This window comes from Lynx canadensis, chromosome C1 (assembly GCF_007474595.2).
Source record: "Lynx canadensis isolate LIC74 chromosome C1, mLynCan4.pri.v2, whole genome shotgun sequence".
NCBI classification, from domain to species: domain Eukaryota; kingdom Metazoa; phylum Chordata; class Mammalia; order Carnivora; family Felidae; genus Lynx; species Lynx canadensis.
In genome coordinates this window covers 42,243,469-42,261,555 of record NC_044310.1, presented here as the reverse complement: position 1 = coordinate 42,261,555, position 18,087 = coordinate 42,243,469, and the positions used below count along the sequence as shown (strand labels likewise).

The window sequence follows — 18,087 nt, the reverse complement described above, 5'->3', positions numbered from 1 at the left end:
AGGGAGAGGGACAGAGAGAGAGACAGAGGATCTGAAGCAGACTGTGCACTGAGATGGAAAGCCCAAAGCAGGGCTCAAACTCACAAACCATGAGATCATGACCTGAGCCGAAGTAGGATGCTTAACTGACTGCGCCACCCAGGAGCCCAACATAAGTATTTTTGTGGACTTTCTGTTTCAGTGATCTTGAGGATACTTAGAATGCTGGGCAAATGCTAAATGTGCGCTTAACATTATAAGAAATCATCAAACTGTTTTCTAACATGGTTGCATAATTTTTTCATTGTTCTAAATGTTTATTTATTCTGAGACAGAGAAAGAGAGAGAAACTGGGGGAGGGGCAAAGAGAGAGGGAGAGACAGAGAATCTCAAACAGGGTCCCCACTGTTAGCTCAAAGCCTGATGCAGGGCTCAAACTCACAAATCATGAGATCATGACTTGAGCCAAAATCAAGAGTTGATGCATAACTGAATGAGCCACCCAGGTGCCCCAAAAATGGCTGTACAATTTTTCAATCTGATCAGTAATGAATGAGAAAGCTGTTTCACATTCTTGCCAACACTTGCCATCATCCATCTTTTTGTTTATAGGCAGCCTTTTTAGTAGGCATAAACTAGTGTCTCATTGTGGTGTTATTTAATTTTTAAATGTTTGTTTAATTTGAGAGAGCAAGAGCGAGTGGGGGAGGGGCAGAGAGAGAGGGAGAGAGAGAATCCCATACAGGCTCCACACTGACAGCACAGAGCTCAAACCCACAAACCCAGAGATCATGACCTGGGTTGAGATCAAGAGTCTGACACTTGGGGCACTTGGGTGGCTCAGGTGGTTAAACGTGACTTCGGCTCAGGTCATTGTCTCGTGGTCTGTGGGTTCGAGCTCTGTGTCAGGCTCTGTGCTGACAGCTCAGAGCCTGGAGCCTCCTTTGGATTCTGTGTCTCCTTCTCCCTGCCCTTCCTCTACTCGCTCTCTGTCTCTCTTTCAAAAATAAATAGACATTAAAAAAGAAAGATTAAAAAAAAAAGTCACTTAACTGACTGAACCACCCAGGCACCCCTCATTGTGGTTTTAATTTGTATTTCTCTAATGACCAATGATGTTGAGCTTCTTTTCATGTGCTTATTGGCCGTTCACATGATCTCTTTGTAGAAAGTCTAGTTAGTCCTTTGCCCATTTTTAAACTGGGTTATTTTTATCATTGAGTTGTAAGAACTCTTTATATATTCCGAAAACTTGTCCCTCTATCAGATATATAACGTGCAAATATTTTCAACCTTTCTGTAAATTGTCTTTTCACTTTGTTGATGGTGTCCTCTGTAAATTGTCTTTTCACTTCCTTGATGGTGTCCTTTAAAGCACAAAAGTTTTCATTTTTTTAATTAAATCCAATTAAACTAGCTTTTCTGTCACTTAAGCTTTTGGTGTCCTAAGAAGCTACTGCTTAATCCAAGGTTATAGTGATTTATATCTATGTTTTCCTCCTAAAAATTTTATATGCTTATGTAGATGTAGATGTAGTTCTTACATTTAGGTCTAGAATCTACTTTGAGTTAGTTTTTAATTTTTTTTTTTTTTTAATTTATTTTTTGAGAGAATGTGTACAAGTGGGGAAGGGGCAAAGAGAGGGGGACAGAAGATCCAAAGCGGGCTCTGCACTGACAGTAGCAAGCCCGATGTGGGGCTCAAACTCACAATCTGGGAGATCGTGACCAGAGTCGAAGTTGGGCACTCAACTCACTGATCCACCTAGGCGCCCCTTGAGTTAATTTTTATATACAGTATGAAGTAAGGAATCAGATTCTTCTTTTACATGTGCCTACTCAGTTTTCCCAGCACTGTTGAAAAAATGACTCCTTCCCCATTAAATTGTCTTAGCACCCATGTCAAAAATCAATTTGGGGGGTTATTTCTGGACTCTCAATTCTAATGCATTCATATATATGTCTGTCCTAAGGATGTTGAACATCTTTTCATGTGCTTATTTGCCATCCATTAATCTTCTTTGGTAAAGGATCTGTTCAACTCTTTTGTCCATTTTCTCCTCACTTGTATTGTTTTCTTATTAAGTTTTGAGAGCTTTCTTTCTTTTTCTTTTTTTTTTTTTTAAAGAAGATTTTATTTTTAAGAAATCTCTACACCCAACACAGGCTCAAAGTCACAACCCCAAGATCAAGAGGCGCACACTCCCCTGGCTGAGCCAGCCAGGTGCCCCGAGAATTCTTTATAAAAGTTTTGAATACCTATGCTTTATCAGACATGTGATTTGCAAATACTTTGATCCCATATGTGTACTGGCTTTTGATTCTTTTAACAGTATCTTTCAAAGAACAGAAGTCCTTAAGTTCGATCAAGGGCAATTTAGCTATTTTTTTTCCTTTGTAGATCATGCTTTTGTGCATATTTAAGAAATCTGCAGGGTGGCTGGCTGGTTTGGTCAGTAAAGAAAGCAACTCTTGATCTCCAGGTTGTAAGTTCAAGCCCCACATTGGATTGTAGAGATTACTTAAAAAATATAATCTTAAAGAAAAAAAAAAGAAATCTGCCTAACATCAAGTCACAAAGATTTTTTGTTTTCTTCTAGAGCCTTTTTAAAAGTTTGTTTATTTATTTATTTTGAGAGAGACACAGAGCACGTGCACATGAGAGGGGGAGGGGCAGAGGAAGAGAGAGAGAGAAAACCCCAAGCAAGCTCTGCACTATCAGTGCAGAATATGACAAACACGGGGCTTGAACTCAGAAACCACTGAGATCATGACCTAAAGCTGAAACCAAGAGTCAGACACTTAGCCCACTGAGCCACCCAGGTGCCCCTCTTCTAGAACTTGTTTTTTCTTTTTAACGTTTATTTATTTTGAGAGAGACAGAGTACGAGTGGAGAAGGGGCAGAGAGAGAGGGAGAATTCCAAGTAGGCTCCACTTAGCGCAGAGCCTGACACAGGGCTCAGACTCATGAAACCGTGAGATCATGATTTGAACCAAAATCAAGAGTTGGATGCTTAACTGACTGAGCCACCCAGGCATGTCTTCTAGTACTTTTAAATAGTTTCTTGTTTCATATGTAGGCCTATGATCAATTAAGAGTTAATTTTTGGGGGTGTTTGGCTGGGTAGAGTCCAAGGTAGAATAAGCTCACTTTTTTTTTTTCCTAAAGTAGGCTCCATGCCTAAAGTGGGGCTTTTTTTAAAGTAGTTTTTTATTTATTTTTTTATTTTTTGTAGTAATCTCTACATCCAATGTGGGGCTCAAACTCACAACTCCAAGATCAATAGTTGCTCTTCCAACTGAGCCAGCCAAGCACCCCTCACTTTTTTTTGCATCCAGAGATCCAGTGGTTGTAGCTGGATTTGTTGTAGCACCGTTTGTTGAAAAGATTATCATTTCTTTATTGAATGCACTTTAAACTTACGTCAAAAATTAATCAACCATATATGTCTAGCCCTATTTTTGTATTCTCTATTCTGGTCCACTGAACCTTTGCCTATTTCTATGCCTGGACTTGCAACTGGTGTCTGAAGTGAAGGCAGTCTTGTGGGACTAACCCTTAACCTATGGGATCTGACACTGTCTCCAGGTAAATGTCAGAATTGAATTCAATTTGTAGTATGCACAGATGCTGTCTGCTGAGAACTGGAAAACTGCTTGGTGGAGTGTGGAAAAACACGTGTTAGAATTGATGTCAGAAGTGGGGTTTGAGGGGTGCCTGGGTGGCCTAGTTGGTTAAGGTATCTGACTCTTTTGGCTCACGTCATGATCTTGCTGTTCATGAGTTCGAACCCTGCATTGGGTTTGGCACCATCTACGCAGAGCCTGCTTGGAATTTTCTCTCTCCCTTTCTCTGCCTCTCCCATCTCGCATGTGCTCTTTCTCTCCCTCAGAATAAAAAAAAAAAAAAAAAGAAAAGGAAAAAAGAAATGGTATTTGCTATAATGGCTGTGGCTCATAAAAATATGTGGTTTGGGAAGAGAAAAGATGAAAGAGGGATGAAAAACCTCTGATTCCAGAGTAGCCAGGTATTCACCATGATATGGAGTAGCAGCTGAGCTGCAATCAGTTACTAAAGGTAAAAGTTGCCAACAGAATTTAGAGATGGATCTAAACCTTACCAGCAACTGCTTGTGGCAGTGGTTACGCAGATTAATCAAGATAAAAGGGCCAGGATTCCTTGGCATGACCCCTCACTGGGGACTCAAAGCCTTTCAGGTAAGACTGGGTAAATTGGTCAGAGAATGGAAAAGTTACCAAAATCCACTGGTGAAGCCCTAATGTGGGCTTATAATTAGATCGAGAGAAAATAAAAATGTGTGGGTTGAGGGGCACCTGAGTGGCTCAGTTAAGCGGCTGACTTCGGTTCAAGTCATAATCTCACAGTGTGTGGGTTCGAGCCCCGCATTGGGCTCTGAGCCTGGAGCCTGCTTCAGATTCTGTCTCCCTTTCTCTCTGCCCCTCCCCCACTCACACTCTTTCGCTCTCTCTCTCAAAAAAAAAAAAATATATTAAACAAAATTTTTTTAATGTATGGGTTGATGGAATTATGAAAGGTGGAATGTTTAAACAGGTTTTACGTAAAGAAGCTGTGTTTCCTTTACCTGAATGTCTTATGGGAATGAGCATTATGTCTCGCTAGGGAACACTTCACCTACCTAGTAATATAAAGTCAAAATCTGTGGATGAAGTCCTAATAAAGGCTACAGTCAGGAATGTAATAGAATTAAACTAAAAGTTTGTAGGACAACTGGTATGGTTGAGTAGGTTTTATGTAAAGTGATTGTATTTCTTTTACTTGACTGTATTATAAGGATGGACATTTTATTTGACTAGGAAATGTTACTCCTACCTAACATTGTAAAACAGAAAGCATGTAAATCTACTCTTCAAGCAATGTTAAGTAGACATGCTAAATGGGTACCAGAAGGTTTCTCAAGCCTGTGCAGTGTAGAATATAGGCCGAAGTGCTGGTAGGGACAAATTCTCTGTGCCTTACTTATGTGAAGAACAGACTGGGGCATTGGACTAGAGAATTTCCAACCAAGAGGCATTTACTACCTTGCTATCTGACATTAATTGAAGCTACCTTATGACAGAAGGATTAAAAAATCATCTTAAAACCTGAAATATGCATGGTGTTCTGGGTGATGTCAGAGAAACACTCTAATGGGGATGGCAGTGCTAGGAGAGTTCCCTAGTGAAATGGAAATTGTTTATACAGGATAATGCTACCTGGGGAATGCAAGGAGGGTATAATCACGGGCAGGAAGACTCTTTCTCCCTAGGACCCACTTTGAAACTGCACAAGGAGCTGCTACATTCTATCATCACTTGGACAGTACCTTGTAAACAGCTGTCCACTAGCTGACAAAGAGTTGCTTGGTTTGTGGACAGTAGTTCCAAGGTGAACAGACAACATCCTGTTTGAAAGGCCAGCACTCTGACTAAAAAAGGTAAAAGCAAATGAGCTCTGTGAGCTGAACATGCTGTTTTCCCAGCAGTGATTAAAGAATTGAAAAGTGATAAAAGGCTCTTTTTGGGTTTTTAATGACTCGAGGGCAGTGGTCAATGGCCTGAGCATACGGATGGGCACAAGGGCAATAGGAACAGAACTGAAGGGGTGCTTGTATGAGACATGGCCCTATGGAAATCACTGTGGGAATCTGAAGAGTGCATTCTAGTAGGACATTTCTACGCCCATCAGAACTCCTTGTAGGTTCAGAAGATAACTGGAATAGACCAGCAGAAGAACTTGCCTGGGGTGGCCACATGGGTCCGTGAAATAAGTGGATATGGAGATACTACAGCAATGCAGATATGGGCTGAATGTAGACATATTCCCCTTGCAATCTCTGAGGCACAAATTGCCAGCAAGAACTGTTCAGCCTGCCAGCAAAGGAGACAGACACTGTAGATGGCTATGTGGCAAATTCCCTGGGGGGAAAGGCCCTGATCATAGCTAGCAAGTCAGACTAGCACTGGTAGTCCTGGGGAGATACAGATGGGTCTTGACAGAAGCAGATACTGACTCTGGACTGGGCTTTGCTCAGTGATAGATATGAATGCTTAGAATGCTATAGAGCAACCAAAACATAAGGCATTGAAACAATTTGGACAGCCGACTGTCATTTCTTCTGATCAAGGAACATACTTTACAGTGTATAATGTTGATGGAGTTCAGGACACATTGCCCTAAAACATGGCTTCTTGGCCTATTGACTATCCTAAGCTAAAGTTGTTTGAGAAAACAGCAGAAGCAGGAAGATTACTCTGACTTCCCTCCCTCACCCTTCTTCCCTGAAATAGGTCATAAAACGCCCATGCGAAAGGCACCCTCCTTGTACCAGGAAGAAGGAAGATATTTTATCACCAGAGACCTGGAATTGGGGGCTGAGGAATCTGTACAAACAAACTGTATTTAACTAACTCTTATTTTCCTAGCCACTTCTTCACCATTTACTACCCCTAGCTAAAACATCTTTGTCTTGTCAATTTTTCACAAATTTGTTTCTTTATCTAAAAGGTATAAAAGCTTCCTGCTCTGGTCACTTCAAGGCTTCATTCTTGTTTGAAGATTCCCACATATAAAACTTTGAAGTTTTAATAAAATTTGTATGCTTTTCTTCTGTAAATCTGTCTTCATCAGTTTAATTTTCAGGCCCATCTGCTCCCTCGAGGTAGCCACCTGGGTCCATGAAATGAGTGGATCTGGGGTACTGCAGCAATGCAGACAGAGGCTGAATCTAGACATTCTTCCTGCAACCTCTGAGGCACAAATTGGCAGAGCTGAGTAACACTTTTTCCTCCCTTCCAATGTCCAACAATGGGCAGAGAGAGATCTTCCTCAGGGTAACAGTTTCAAAGAATTGGAATGGGCAATTCAAATATTGGTTGTTTTAAAAAGGGGGTGGGGGGCGCCCGGGTGGCTCAGTCGGTTAAGTGTTTGACTTCGGCTCAGGTCATGATCTCATGGTCCGTGAGTTCGAGCCCCGCATTGGGCTCTGTGCTGACAGCTCAGAGCCTAAAGCCTGTTTCCGATTCTGTGTCTCCCTCTCTCTCTGCCCCTCCCCTGTTCATGCTCTGTCTCTCTCTGTCTCAAAAATAAATAAACGTTAAAAAAAAAAAAAATTAAAAATAAAAATAAAAATAAAAAATAAAAACGGGGTGGGGTAGAGGTGAGAAACAGGTCTGAAGAGCTAGATTCCATGCCTTTGTGAGAGTATGCTCATGCTCAATATGAGTGGGGCTAAAAAGAGTGTCCCCACTAGATATTCTTCCGTTTTTCTGGTGGATCCAGAGAAGAAGGAATGGGAAAGGATGCTGGTATGGCTATGTAACTCTTGCCAAGGGAGGATACTGGTAAAATGACTATACTTTTTTTTCCCCCTTCTTCTTCTTCTTCTTCTTCTTCTTCTTCTTCTTCTTCCCTGTATCAATTAAACTTAAAAAAAATTTTTTTAATGTTTATTCTTGAAAGAGAGAGAGAGAGACAGTGCAGAGTTGGGGGGGGGGGGTGGCAGAGAGAAAGGGAGACACAGGATCTGAAGCAGGCTCCAGTATCTGAGCTGTCAGCACAGAGCCAGACTCAGGGCTCGAACCCATGAACCGTGAGATCATGACCCGAGCTGAAGTCTGGCACTTAACTGACTGAGCCACCCAGGAGCTCCAATTAAACTTAAAAAAAAAAAAAAAAAAAAAAAAAAAATCCCAACCAGGGGCTTCTGGGTGGCTCCGTTGGTTAAGCATCTGACTTCGGCTCAGGTCATGATCTCATGGTTCTTGAGTTGAGCCCTGCATCGGGCTCTCTGCTCTCAACACGGAGCCCGCTTCGAATCCTCTCTTCCCCTCTCTCTGCCCCTTCCCTCCTTGTGCTCTCTCTCTCAAAATAAACAAGCAATAAAAAAAAAAAATTCCCAAGGGGTACCTGAGTGGCTCAGTCACTTAAGCATCCAACTTAAGCTCAGGCGATAATCTTGAGGTTTGTTAAGTTCGAGCCCTGCATCAGGCTCTGCACTGACAGTTAAAAGCCTGCTTAAGATTCTCTCTCTCTGCCTCCCTCTCTTCCCCTCCCCACTTGTGCGCACATGCACGCTTGCTCTCTCTCTCTCTCAAAATAAAATAAACTTAAAAAAAAATTAAAAATTCCCAGCCTGATGCAGTGGTCACAGATCAGGGCTGCAACTACACATGTTGGAAGCAGGGATGATTCCTAAGTAAAAAAACTGTAACTGTATTTTAAAATGTTTTTGTGGTGCCTGGGTGGCTCAGTCAGTTGAGTGTCTGACTCTTGATTTAGGCTCAGGTCATGATCCTAGGGTTGTGGGATCAAGCTCTGAGTTGGGCTCTGTACTGAGCATGGAGCCTGCTTGGGATTCTCCCTCTCTCTCCCTCTCTGCTCCTCTCATACACTCTCTCCCTAAAAGAGTAAATAATAATAAAATATTTTTGTCAGAATTCCCCAGAGCCTAATGGAGAGGAGATGTTCCATCTGACAGAATTGGGATGAAAAGTGAATGCAATTATACTGCCCGGAAGTAAATACAGCCCACTAGTTCTGTACCTATGTAATCTTACCCTCTCTGAATGAGAGTTGACTCAGTGGGAGACATGTACTAATCTAGTATTGCTGCCTGCAATCTAGATCAGCACAGTGACCAAAACTAATGTCCCTTCCAGAGGTAGAAAAGTTTGGTATAAATGAAGAGAAAGAAAAATAGTAGCTAAGGGTACAGAAATGAACAAATGGGTCATGTCATGAGTGAAATCCAAGAGAACACTAACACTGCTAAAGAAGCTCAGAGCAAGAGATATCTCTTAGCTCAGTTGTACCAGCTGCCTGAGAGCAATATATGGCTTCACCTTAAGACCACTTCTGCTTTTGAAACTTTACAAGATCTAATGGAAGGCTGCAAATCTGAGTGGCCTTGCCCTGGCAGACATTTTCATATGATATGATTACTAATGACTGAATAGGACTCTCATGATGTGCCAGTATCTGTTAACTGTTATGATCTTTTTGTTACAAAGGATCTGCGGTCAAAGATTGGGGTGGCTCGTGGTAGAATAAGAAATTATTTGGTCTCTGTCCCAGGTTCCTGGCAGAGCTCCTCAAATACTTGGCATTTCCCAATAGGAGTATCTTGTCATTTATCAGGAGTCCCTTTTGAGAACATGCTAATAAGGTGACAGAGCAGAGTCCTTAGCCTCAGGATGAAGCTGGTGAACAGAAAGTCCAAATGATTAGAGGGTTGGACCTTTCAGCCCCATCTTTGGACTTCTAGAAAGGGTAAGTGAGGAAGGTGCAGATTAAGCTCTATAAAAACTCCTGAACAAGAAGATATGAGGAGCTTCCACGTTGGTGAATGCATCCACATGCCCTGAAGGACAGTGCACCCCAAGTTCTGTGGGGACAGAAGCTCCTGTACTCAGGATACTTCTGGGCCCCACCCTATGTACCTCTTAATCTGGCTGTTCATCAGTATCCTTTATAATATCCTTTATAATAAACTGGTAAATGTCACTAAATGTTTCCCTGAGTTCTATGAGCTGCTCTAGCAAATTAATCAAACAGAAGAGGGGCTTATAGGAACCTCTAATCTTTATAACCAGTCAGAAGCACAGGTAAAAACCTAGACTTGGGACTGGCATCTGAAGTAGGGCAGTAGTCTTATGGGACTGTAGGATCTGATGCCATCTCCAGGTTAATAGTGTCAGAATTAAACTAAATTTGTAGGATTGTAGGACATCTAGTCAGTGTTGCTGAGAATGGGAGAATTGCCTGGTGAGTTGTGGAGAAAACACACACTGGAGCCACAAAACACTGTCTTGATTACTGTAGCTTATAGAATAGCTGGAAGTCAGGTAGTGGAAGTGCTCCAATTTTGTTCTTCATTTTTCTAAGTTATTTTAATATTCTTTGCACTTCTGTATGAATTTTAGAATCAGTCTGTCAATTTCTCTTCAAAAGCCTGCTGGGATTTTGACTGGGGCTGTATCAATCTACAACAGACTTGGGGAGAATTGTCATTTTAACATTATTAAGTCTTTCAACTCATGAATAAGGTAGATCTCTCCATTTAGCTAGGCCTTCTTCAAGGTCTCTCAGCAGTGCTTTGTTTTTCTGTGTACAGGTCTATACATTTTGGTCAGATACACCCATCCCTAAGTATTTCATAGTTTTTGACACAATTGTAAATGTCATTTTTCCATTTATATTGGTTGTTGTTGGTATACAGAAATGCAACTGATTATTGTGTATATCGTGTATCCTGGAACCTTGCTAAACTCAATTAGAACTAGTTGCCCTTTTGCAGATTTCATGGGATTTTTCTACAGAGATAATCAGGTCATCTGTTACCTCACTCTTTCCACTCTGGATGTCTTTTGTTTCTTTCCTGATCACACTGGACAAATCCTCCATTACAATGTTCAATATGGTGAGACTGGACACCCTCTTGTTCCTGATCTTGGTAGGGCAACATTCACATTTAATTTTTCACTATTAATTTTGATGTTAGCTATAGGATTTCCTTAGACATCCTTTATCAGGACTGTGTAGTGGATTTTGTCAATTCTTTTTCTGCATCTATTTTCTGCTTTTCGTTTTTTTTTTTTTTAATGTTTATTTTTGAGAGCGAGAGAGTGCGCGAGCAGAAAAGGGGCAGAGAGAGAGAGAGAGAGAGAGAGAGAGAGAGAGAGAGAGAATCTGAAGCAGGCTCCGTGCTGTCAGCACAAAGCCTAACGTGGGGCTCAAGCCCATGAACCGTGAGATCATGACCTGATCTGAAGTCAGATGTTCAACTGACTGAGCCACTCAGGTGCCCCAGATTGCTTTTCTTTCCTCTTCTGGTAATAGAAAGGAACACACTGATTTTCAAATGTAAACCAACCTTGCATTCTTGGAATAACCTTCCTGGTCCTTTTTATACACTGTTGAGTTCCATTTGTTAGAAAATTAAGAATTTCCTCATCTACATTCATGAGAGATATTGTTCAGTAATTTTCTTTTCTTACAAGGTCTTTGTCTGGTACTGATTTCAGGGTAATTCTGGTTTTCTTCCCACCCCACATACCCCCCCCCCCCCCCCCCCCCAAGCTTTATTTCTCTCTAAGCTTCAGTTTAGATAGTTTCTACTGCTATGCATTTAATTTTGCTGATCTTTTCTTCTGTTATCTACTATTAAGTTCATTCAGATATATATTTTTTCATTTTTAGAACCTTTTTTAATGTTTATTTTTTTCTTTAATTTTAATTTAATTTTTTAAAAAATAATTTACATCCAAATTAGTTAGCATATAGTGCAACAATGATTTCAGGAGTAGATTCCTTAGTGTCCCTTACCCATTTTGCCCATCTCCCCTCCCACAAGTCCTCCAGGAACCCTCAGTTTGTTCTCCATATTTATGAGTCTCTTCTGTTTTGTCCCACTCCCTGTTTTTACACTACTTTTTTTTCCCTTAATGTTTATTTACTTTTAAGAGAGAGAGAAACAGCGCGAGCAGGGGAGAGGCAGAGAGAGAGAAACACAGAATCTGAAGCAGCTCCAGGCTCTGAGCTATCTGCCAGAGCCCAATGCTGGGCTCATACCCACAAGCTGTGAGATCATGACTTGAGTTGAAGTCAGATGCTTAACTGACTGAGCCACCCAGGCACCCCATCCAGATATTTTTCATGTCAAATATTTAAAGTTTTAGCTATAGTATTTCTATTTTATTTACTTTTTATATTTTTTCTTCTATTAATATTCATGTTTTCTTTAAAATCTTGGATCGTATCTATAAAAATTTTTTTGAAGTTACTTTTCTGGTATTTGCATTATCACCATCACTTCTGGGTCTATTTCAAGTGTCTGATTTTTCTTCTGGTTATGGGTCACATTTTCCTGCTTCTTCCCTCATCTAGCAATTTTTATCAGATACTAAACATGTTGTTGAGTTAGGCTAGATTTTGTTCTTTTTTTAAAAGAGTGCTTAGTTTTTCTCCGGCAGAAAGTTAATTTATTTTCAGAGCAACTTAACCATTTCAAACTTGTTTTTAAGCTGTGTTAGTGTCACCCTAGAGAAGCCTTTATTTTAGGGCTAGTTTAATCTCTTCTAGCATCTATACTGAATGCCCTGGGTGTTAAGTTCTTTCCAGTGTTAGGAAGTCTAGTATTTCCAAACCCTGTGTGAGCTCCAAGTGTTGTTCAGTTAGCCACTCCTTGGTATTTGTTCTTTCTCAGACCTCAAGGAGTCTCATCCTAGACATTCACAGCTCACTAATCAGACAAAAACTCAAGAAACCTTTAAGATTTCTGGAGTCTCTTCTAGATGTAGCTTTCACCTCTGCATTACTCTGCCTTATAAATTCCATACATTTTGTCCGATACCTCAATCTCACCAAACTTATCTCCTCAGGTCAGTGAAATTGCTGTGCTGTACTTGGTTCTCTTTCAGGGATGGGAATCTTTGCTGCCTTTTGCCTACTGTCTAGAAAGACTTGTTCCAAATCTTTCCCACCCTGTGTTTTCTAGTATTAATGGTTAGAGGGCGAGTCTGGTACAAGTTACTCTGTCATGGCCCCCAGAGTATAAATTTCTGCTTATATAATATTTTCTATCATGTCTTCTTTACTAATAACATACAAATATACCATTGTCTGGGTATTTCAACATTACTTCACATTTATCTATTGCTGGACCTCTAGGTTACTTAAACTTAATTGCTATTGTAAATAACGGTCTGATGAATATCTCTCAAACAAGTGCTTGGATATAATTTTAAAATTAAAAGGTAGACTACTTAAATGTTGATCAATAGGGAAGTGGCTATATAAATTACTGCTAAGTTCATTTATTAAGTATAGAGGAATGTATTAAGGGTTATGTCCCCCAAAAGCACAGGTTAAAGTCCTAATCTCCAGTACTTCAGAATGTGACTTTATTTGGAAATCGAGTTGTTGCTAATATAATTAGTTAAGATGAAGTCATTAGAGTGGACCTTAATCCATTATGACTGGTGTTCTTTTATGAAAAGGGAAGATTTGGACACAGAAACATATGCACAGAAAACAATGTGAAGACATGTGGACAAGATGGTCATCGGACAGGAGTGATGCGTGTGTGATTCCTTGGTAGCATACCAAGGAATGCTAAGGATTGGTAGCACACACCAGAAGCTAGAAGAAGCAAGGAAGAATTCTTCCCTAGAGCTGTCCCAGAAAGTATGGCCCTAAAGACACCTTGATTTTAGACTTCAAGCCTCCAGAATGGAAAGACAAACATTCCTGTTGTTTTAAGTCACCCACATGTGGTACTTTGTTATGGTAGTACTAGGAAACTAATATACCATACAATAAAGATTAAGTGATTACTAAAAATCATGTTGTCAAAAACTTTCTAAAATACGGGAAAATACTCATTATAATGTGTGATATAGGTACTATTATTATTCCCATTTAACAAATGTGAAACTGCGGCCCCAGGCTTACTGATTTCTTCAAGATGTCATACATAAGTGCTGGAACATGATTTGAATCCAGGTAGATTCCTGTGTGCTTTTGCTACTATGCTATACTATCTCTTAATTATTAAAAGCTATAAGCAGCATTAGAACTTTTAATGCAAACTGAGAAGTCAATTCCATTTAAATATAAACAAAATAAGCCAGGGAAGCAGGAATATAGAAACCTAAACTACTTGAGTTGGAGATAAATATTCTAACATTCCCCAATTACAGTGCATTTTGTTTATTTTCATTTTTTTTAAAATAATCTCTACATTCAACAGGGGGCTCGAACTCACAACCCCAAGATCAAGAGTCACATGGTCTACTGACTGAGCCAGACAGGCACCCCTACAGTGCATTTTGGAATAAATTTTTCGGGAGGATCATCCACAGAATAAACTTAAAAGAACATCAACACTTAAAAGTAATAACAAAAATAAATACTTATGTGATAGGCTGTTAAGAAACTAGGGAGTTCTCAGAACCTGTAAGGACAATAAAAGGAGGAAATTTTTGGATCAGAGGCAGTTTAATATAGCTATTGAGGCAGTCTCAATTTTTTTAAGCTTATTTATTTTGAGATAGACAGGGGGAGACAGTGTGACTGGGGCAAAGAGAGAGGGAGAGAGAGAAAATCCCAAGCAGGCTCCTCATCATCAGCACAGAGCCTGATGTAGGGTTCAAACTCACAAATCATGAGATCATGACCTGAGTGAAAACCAGGAGTTAGAAGCTTAACTGACTGAGCCACCCAGGCACCCCAGAGGAAGTGTCTATGAATGAACTGGGGAATATAGTAGGAGGGGTCAGAAAAGCTTCCAGGTAGGGGCGCCTGGGTGGCTCAGTCGGTTAAGCGGCCGACTTTGGCTCAGGTCATGATCTCGCGGTCAGTGAGTTCAAGCCCCGGGTCGGGTTCTGTGCTGACAGCTCAGAGCCCGGAGCCTGTTTCAGATTCTGTGTCTCCCTCTCTCTGACCCTCCCCCATTCATCCTCTGTCTCTCTCTGTCTCAAAAATAAATAAAACGTTAAAAAAAAAAAATTTAACAACAACAACAAAAAAGCTCCGAGGTAGAAGTTTAGCTGGGTACAAGGCAGTTTTCTCTATCACATCCTATTCCCTAAACCCCTGTCCTCTGTGTATCTCACATAAAAGAGCTTTCACTGAATTGCCTTTTTGTGTTATGCACTGAGTTTTCATCAAAGAATAAGAAGGTATCTTGTAAGATGTTACTGCTATTTACTACATCACTATTGTTAAAAACAACTCTCACACTTCCTATATGAGTCCATTTATAATATCATCCCTATTGAGGTTCCGTAAAAAAAATTTTAATTTGTAGTTAATTGCCCAGAAAAGCTTTAATTCCCTGTAAGGATATGGAATGGTATTTCCTCCTTATATGTAAAGAGAACTATGTAGCTGATTATTTGCAGCCCAGCCACAGAAAGAACATGAATCACCATGTATGGTCTATATATTTATATTCTACTATTTTCCCTATAACCTTTAATTTCTTTTCCAATTATTTTTCCTTGGTCCTGATCTCTAATTTTAAATACTAAAAAAAAAAATGTTTTTAATGTGTATTTATTTTTGAGGGAGAGAGAGAGAGAGAGAGAGACAGAGCATGAGTGGGGGAGGAACAGAAAGAGAGGGAGACACAGATCTGAAGCAGGCTCCAGGCTCTGAGCTGTCAGCACAGAGCCTGACGTGGGGCTCAAATCCACAAACCCCAAGATCGTGACCTGAGCCGAAGTCAGACACAATCGACTGAGTCACCCAGGCACCCCTAATTTCAAATATTTTAATTTATACTGTATTAAAATGTTTCTACTATTAAAATGTTTTTTCTGCAGTGTTTCAAATCATTTAATGGAATGAATTTTATTAATAAATAACCAACAAAGAGTTGTATCATAACCCTCAAAAAAGAATAATATGGAATCTGATCCAAATTCTTGCTTCTCCAGAGACCATGAGTGCAGACAGCAGTGTCTTAAACAATGAAGTTTTGTGTGGATGAGGACTGGGCACTGAAATGTACCATAATCACTGGATCACCTTAAAACTTTTGATTAGCAGATGGACTCACTATAGGCTCCTTTTTTTTTTTTTTTTTTAAAGGCCCAGCATGGGAGCTTGAACTCACAACCTGAGATCATGACTTGAGCTGAGGTCAAGTGTCAGACGTTTAGCCAACTGAGCCGCCCAGGCACCCCATGTAGGAACCTAATTTTTATACTCCATGACGTCAGAACAGTGTCTCATTCATCACTGTTATTCAGTATCTAGTATTACTGAGATAATTCTGAAAGAATAAATTTAGTTTATAACCTAAGATTCTCTCTTAAGTAATCTCTGCACCCAGTGTGGGTGGGGCTTGAACTCATGATCCTGAGATCAAAAGTTGCATTCTCTACCAACTGAGCCAGCCAGGCACCCCTAAAGGTTCTTATATTGTGTCTTTTAAAAACTGTGTCCTTAAAAAAAAAAAAAATCACTTCAATATACCACTTAAAGGGCGCCTGGGTGGCTTAGTCGGTTAGGCATCCGACTTCGGCTCAGGTCATGATCTCGCGATTTGTGAGTTCGAGCCCCACGTTGGACTCTGTGCTGGCAGCTCGGAGCCTGCAGCCTGCTTCGGATTCTGTGTCTCCCTCTCTCTCTGCCCCTCCCCTACTTGTGCTCCGTCTCTGTCTCTCAAAAATAAACAAAGGTAAAAAAAAAAATTTTTTTTAAATATACTATTTAGAAATGGCTTTCTTGTGTAAGGAGAATATCACTTGAAAAAGAAAAACATAGTTCTCTTTTTGGTACATACGATTCTTGCTGCAGACATGTTGCATGGCCCAAACTGCCCATAGCTGGACTCCTGGTGTTGTGAAACAGCCAAGTAAAGGGAAAAATGGATTAAAGGACCTAAAGTTTCAAAAGAAAAAAAATAAAGTTACATCCTATACTTAGTGTCATTTCTAAAGCAATAATTCCTGAGCTTTTCATACTAGAAATTTCATCCAACTATTTTTAAACTAATATACATGAATTATAGAGCATTTTTTCCTTGTCTTGAGACACTTGAGAAAGGATCATATTCATATAAAGTTTTGGTACAAAAGTTGGAAGGTGATCAGAACAAGGTACTGGCAGAAATATTTTTTTGGAAATACTCTTTTGGTATTGAAGATAAACATTTAAGAACAACAGACCTTGTTTTGGAAACTGAGAAAAGGAGGAGTTAATTGGCAACTATCTGGTAGAACACCACGAAAGTGAATACCAGCCTTTCAATTTCTACCAGGCCTCTGCCTTCTGCTCCAAAATAGATAGAACATAAGTTGGGGGAATCAAAAATGTTGGCACTATTAGCATTTGTGAAGTAGAGAACAAAAATAAGATGCAATAATGTTATTTATATGGCAATATGGAGTCCTTCAGGAAATTAGTAACTTAGCTCTGAAGTCACCTATCATAAACAGTGAGGCATCCAATATGCACTTTAAGAAATTATCACAAACTGTTTCCCCAAACTAACCTGGTGCTACTTCTAGTTCTTTCAGTGTATCATCTTGTCCTGGACCTCTTTGCATTAAGACATTATCTCTTCTTCCTAAAATCTTCTGCCCCTACTTAGTTATCTCTCAAAATTCAGCTCAAAATTTACTTCCTCTGGAAGCTTTTTACCATTTTCCATTGCATTTAAGTACTGTCATCTTTAATTTCATAGCATCCTATGTATATAACTAGCTTAATAGTGAATTATGTCTGATTCACATTTGGTGTCTCTCACTAGGCTGTAAGGTTCTTGTCTGCAGGCAACATGTCTTTTTTTTTTTTCCAGATTAGTTTATTGGATTCATCTTTTTTTTTTAAATATATGAAATTTATTGTCAAATTGGTTTCCATACAACACCCACTGCTCATCCCAAAAGATGCCCTCTTCAATACCCATCTCCCACCCCCTATCAGCCCTCAGTTTGTTCTCAGTTTTTAAGAGTCTCTTATGCTTTGGCTCTCTCCCACTCTAACCTCTCTCTCTCTTTTTTCTCCTTCCCCTCCCCTATGGGTTCCTGTTAAGTTTCTCAGGATCCACATAAGAGTGAAAACATATAGTATCTGTCTTTCTCTGTATGGCTTATTTCACTTAGCATCACACTCTCCAGTTCCATCCACGTTGCTACAAAGGGCCATATTTCATTCTTTCTCATTGCCACGTAGTACTCCATTGTGTATATAAACCACAATTTCTTTATCCATTCATCACTTGATGGACATTTAGGTTCTTTCCATAATTTGGCTATTGTTGAGAGTGCTGCTATAAACATTGGGGTACAAGTGCCCCTATGCATCAGTATTCCTGTATCCCTTGGGTAAATTCCTAGCAGTGCTACTGCTGGGTCATAGGGTAGGTCTGTTTTTAATTTTTTGAGGAACCTCCACACTGTTTTCCAGAGCAACTGCACCAGTTTGCATTCCCACCAACAGTGCAAGAGGGTTCCTGTTTCTCCACATCCTCTCCAGCATCTGTAGTCTCCTGATTTGTTCATTTTGGCCACTCTGACTGGCGTGAGGTGATATCTGAGTGTGGTTTTGATTATTTCCCTGATGAGGAGCGACGTTG

At 40.0% G+C, this 18,087-nt stretch overlaps 1 protein-coding gene across 1 annotated transcript in view; it reads right to left on the bottom strand.

The window, feature by feature from the left end:
• Window positions 1–18,087, bottom strand: part of ZYG11B (zyg-11 family member B, cell cycle regulator) — a 92,722-nt gene that overhangs the window by 7,611 nt on the left and 67,024 nt on the right. The window contains exon 13 of the mRNA XM_030324108.1: window positions 16,291–16,388. Within this exon, the coding sequence (XP_030179968.1) occupies window positions 16,291–16,388 (98 nt within the window). The remainder of the gene's footprint in view (window positions 1–16,290; window positions 16,389–18,087) is intronic.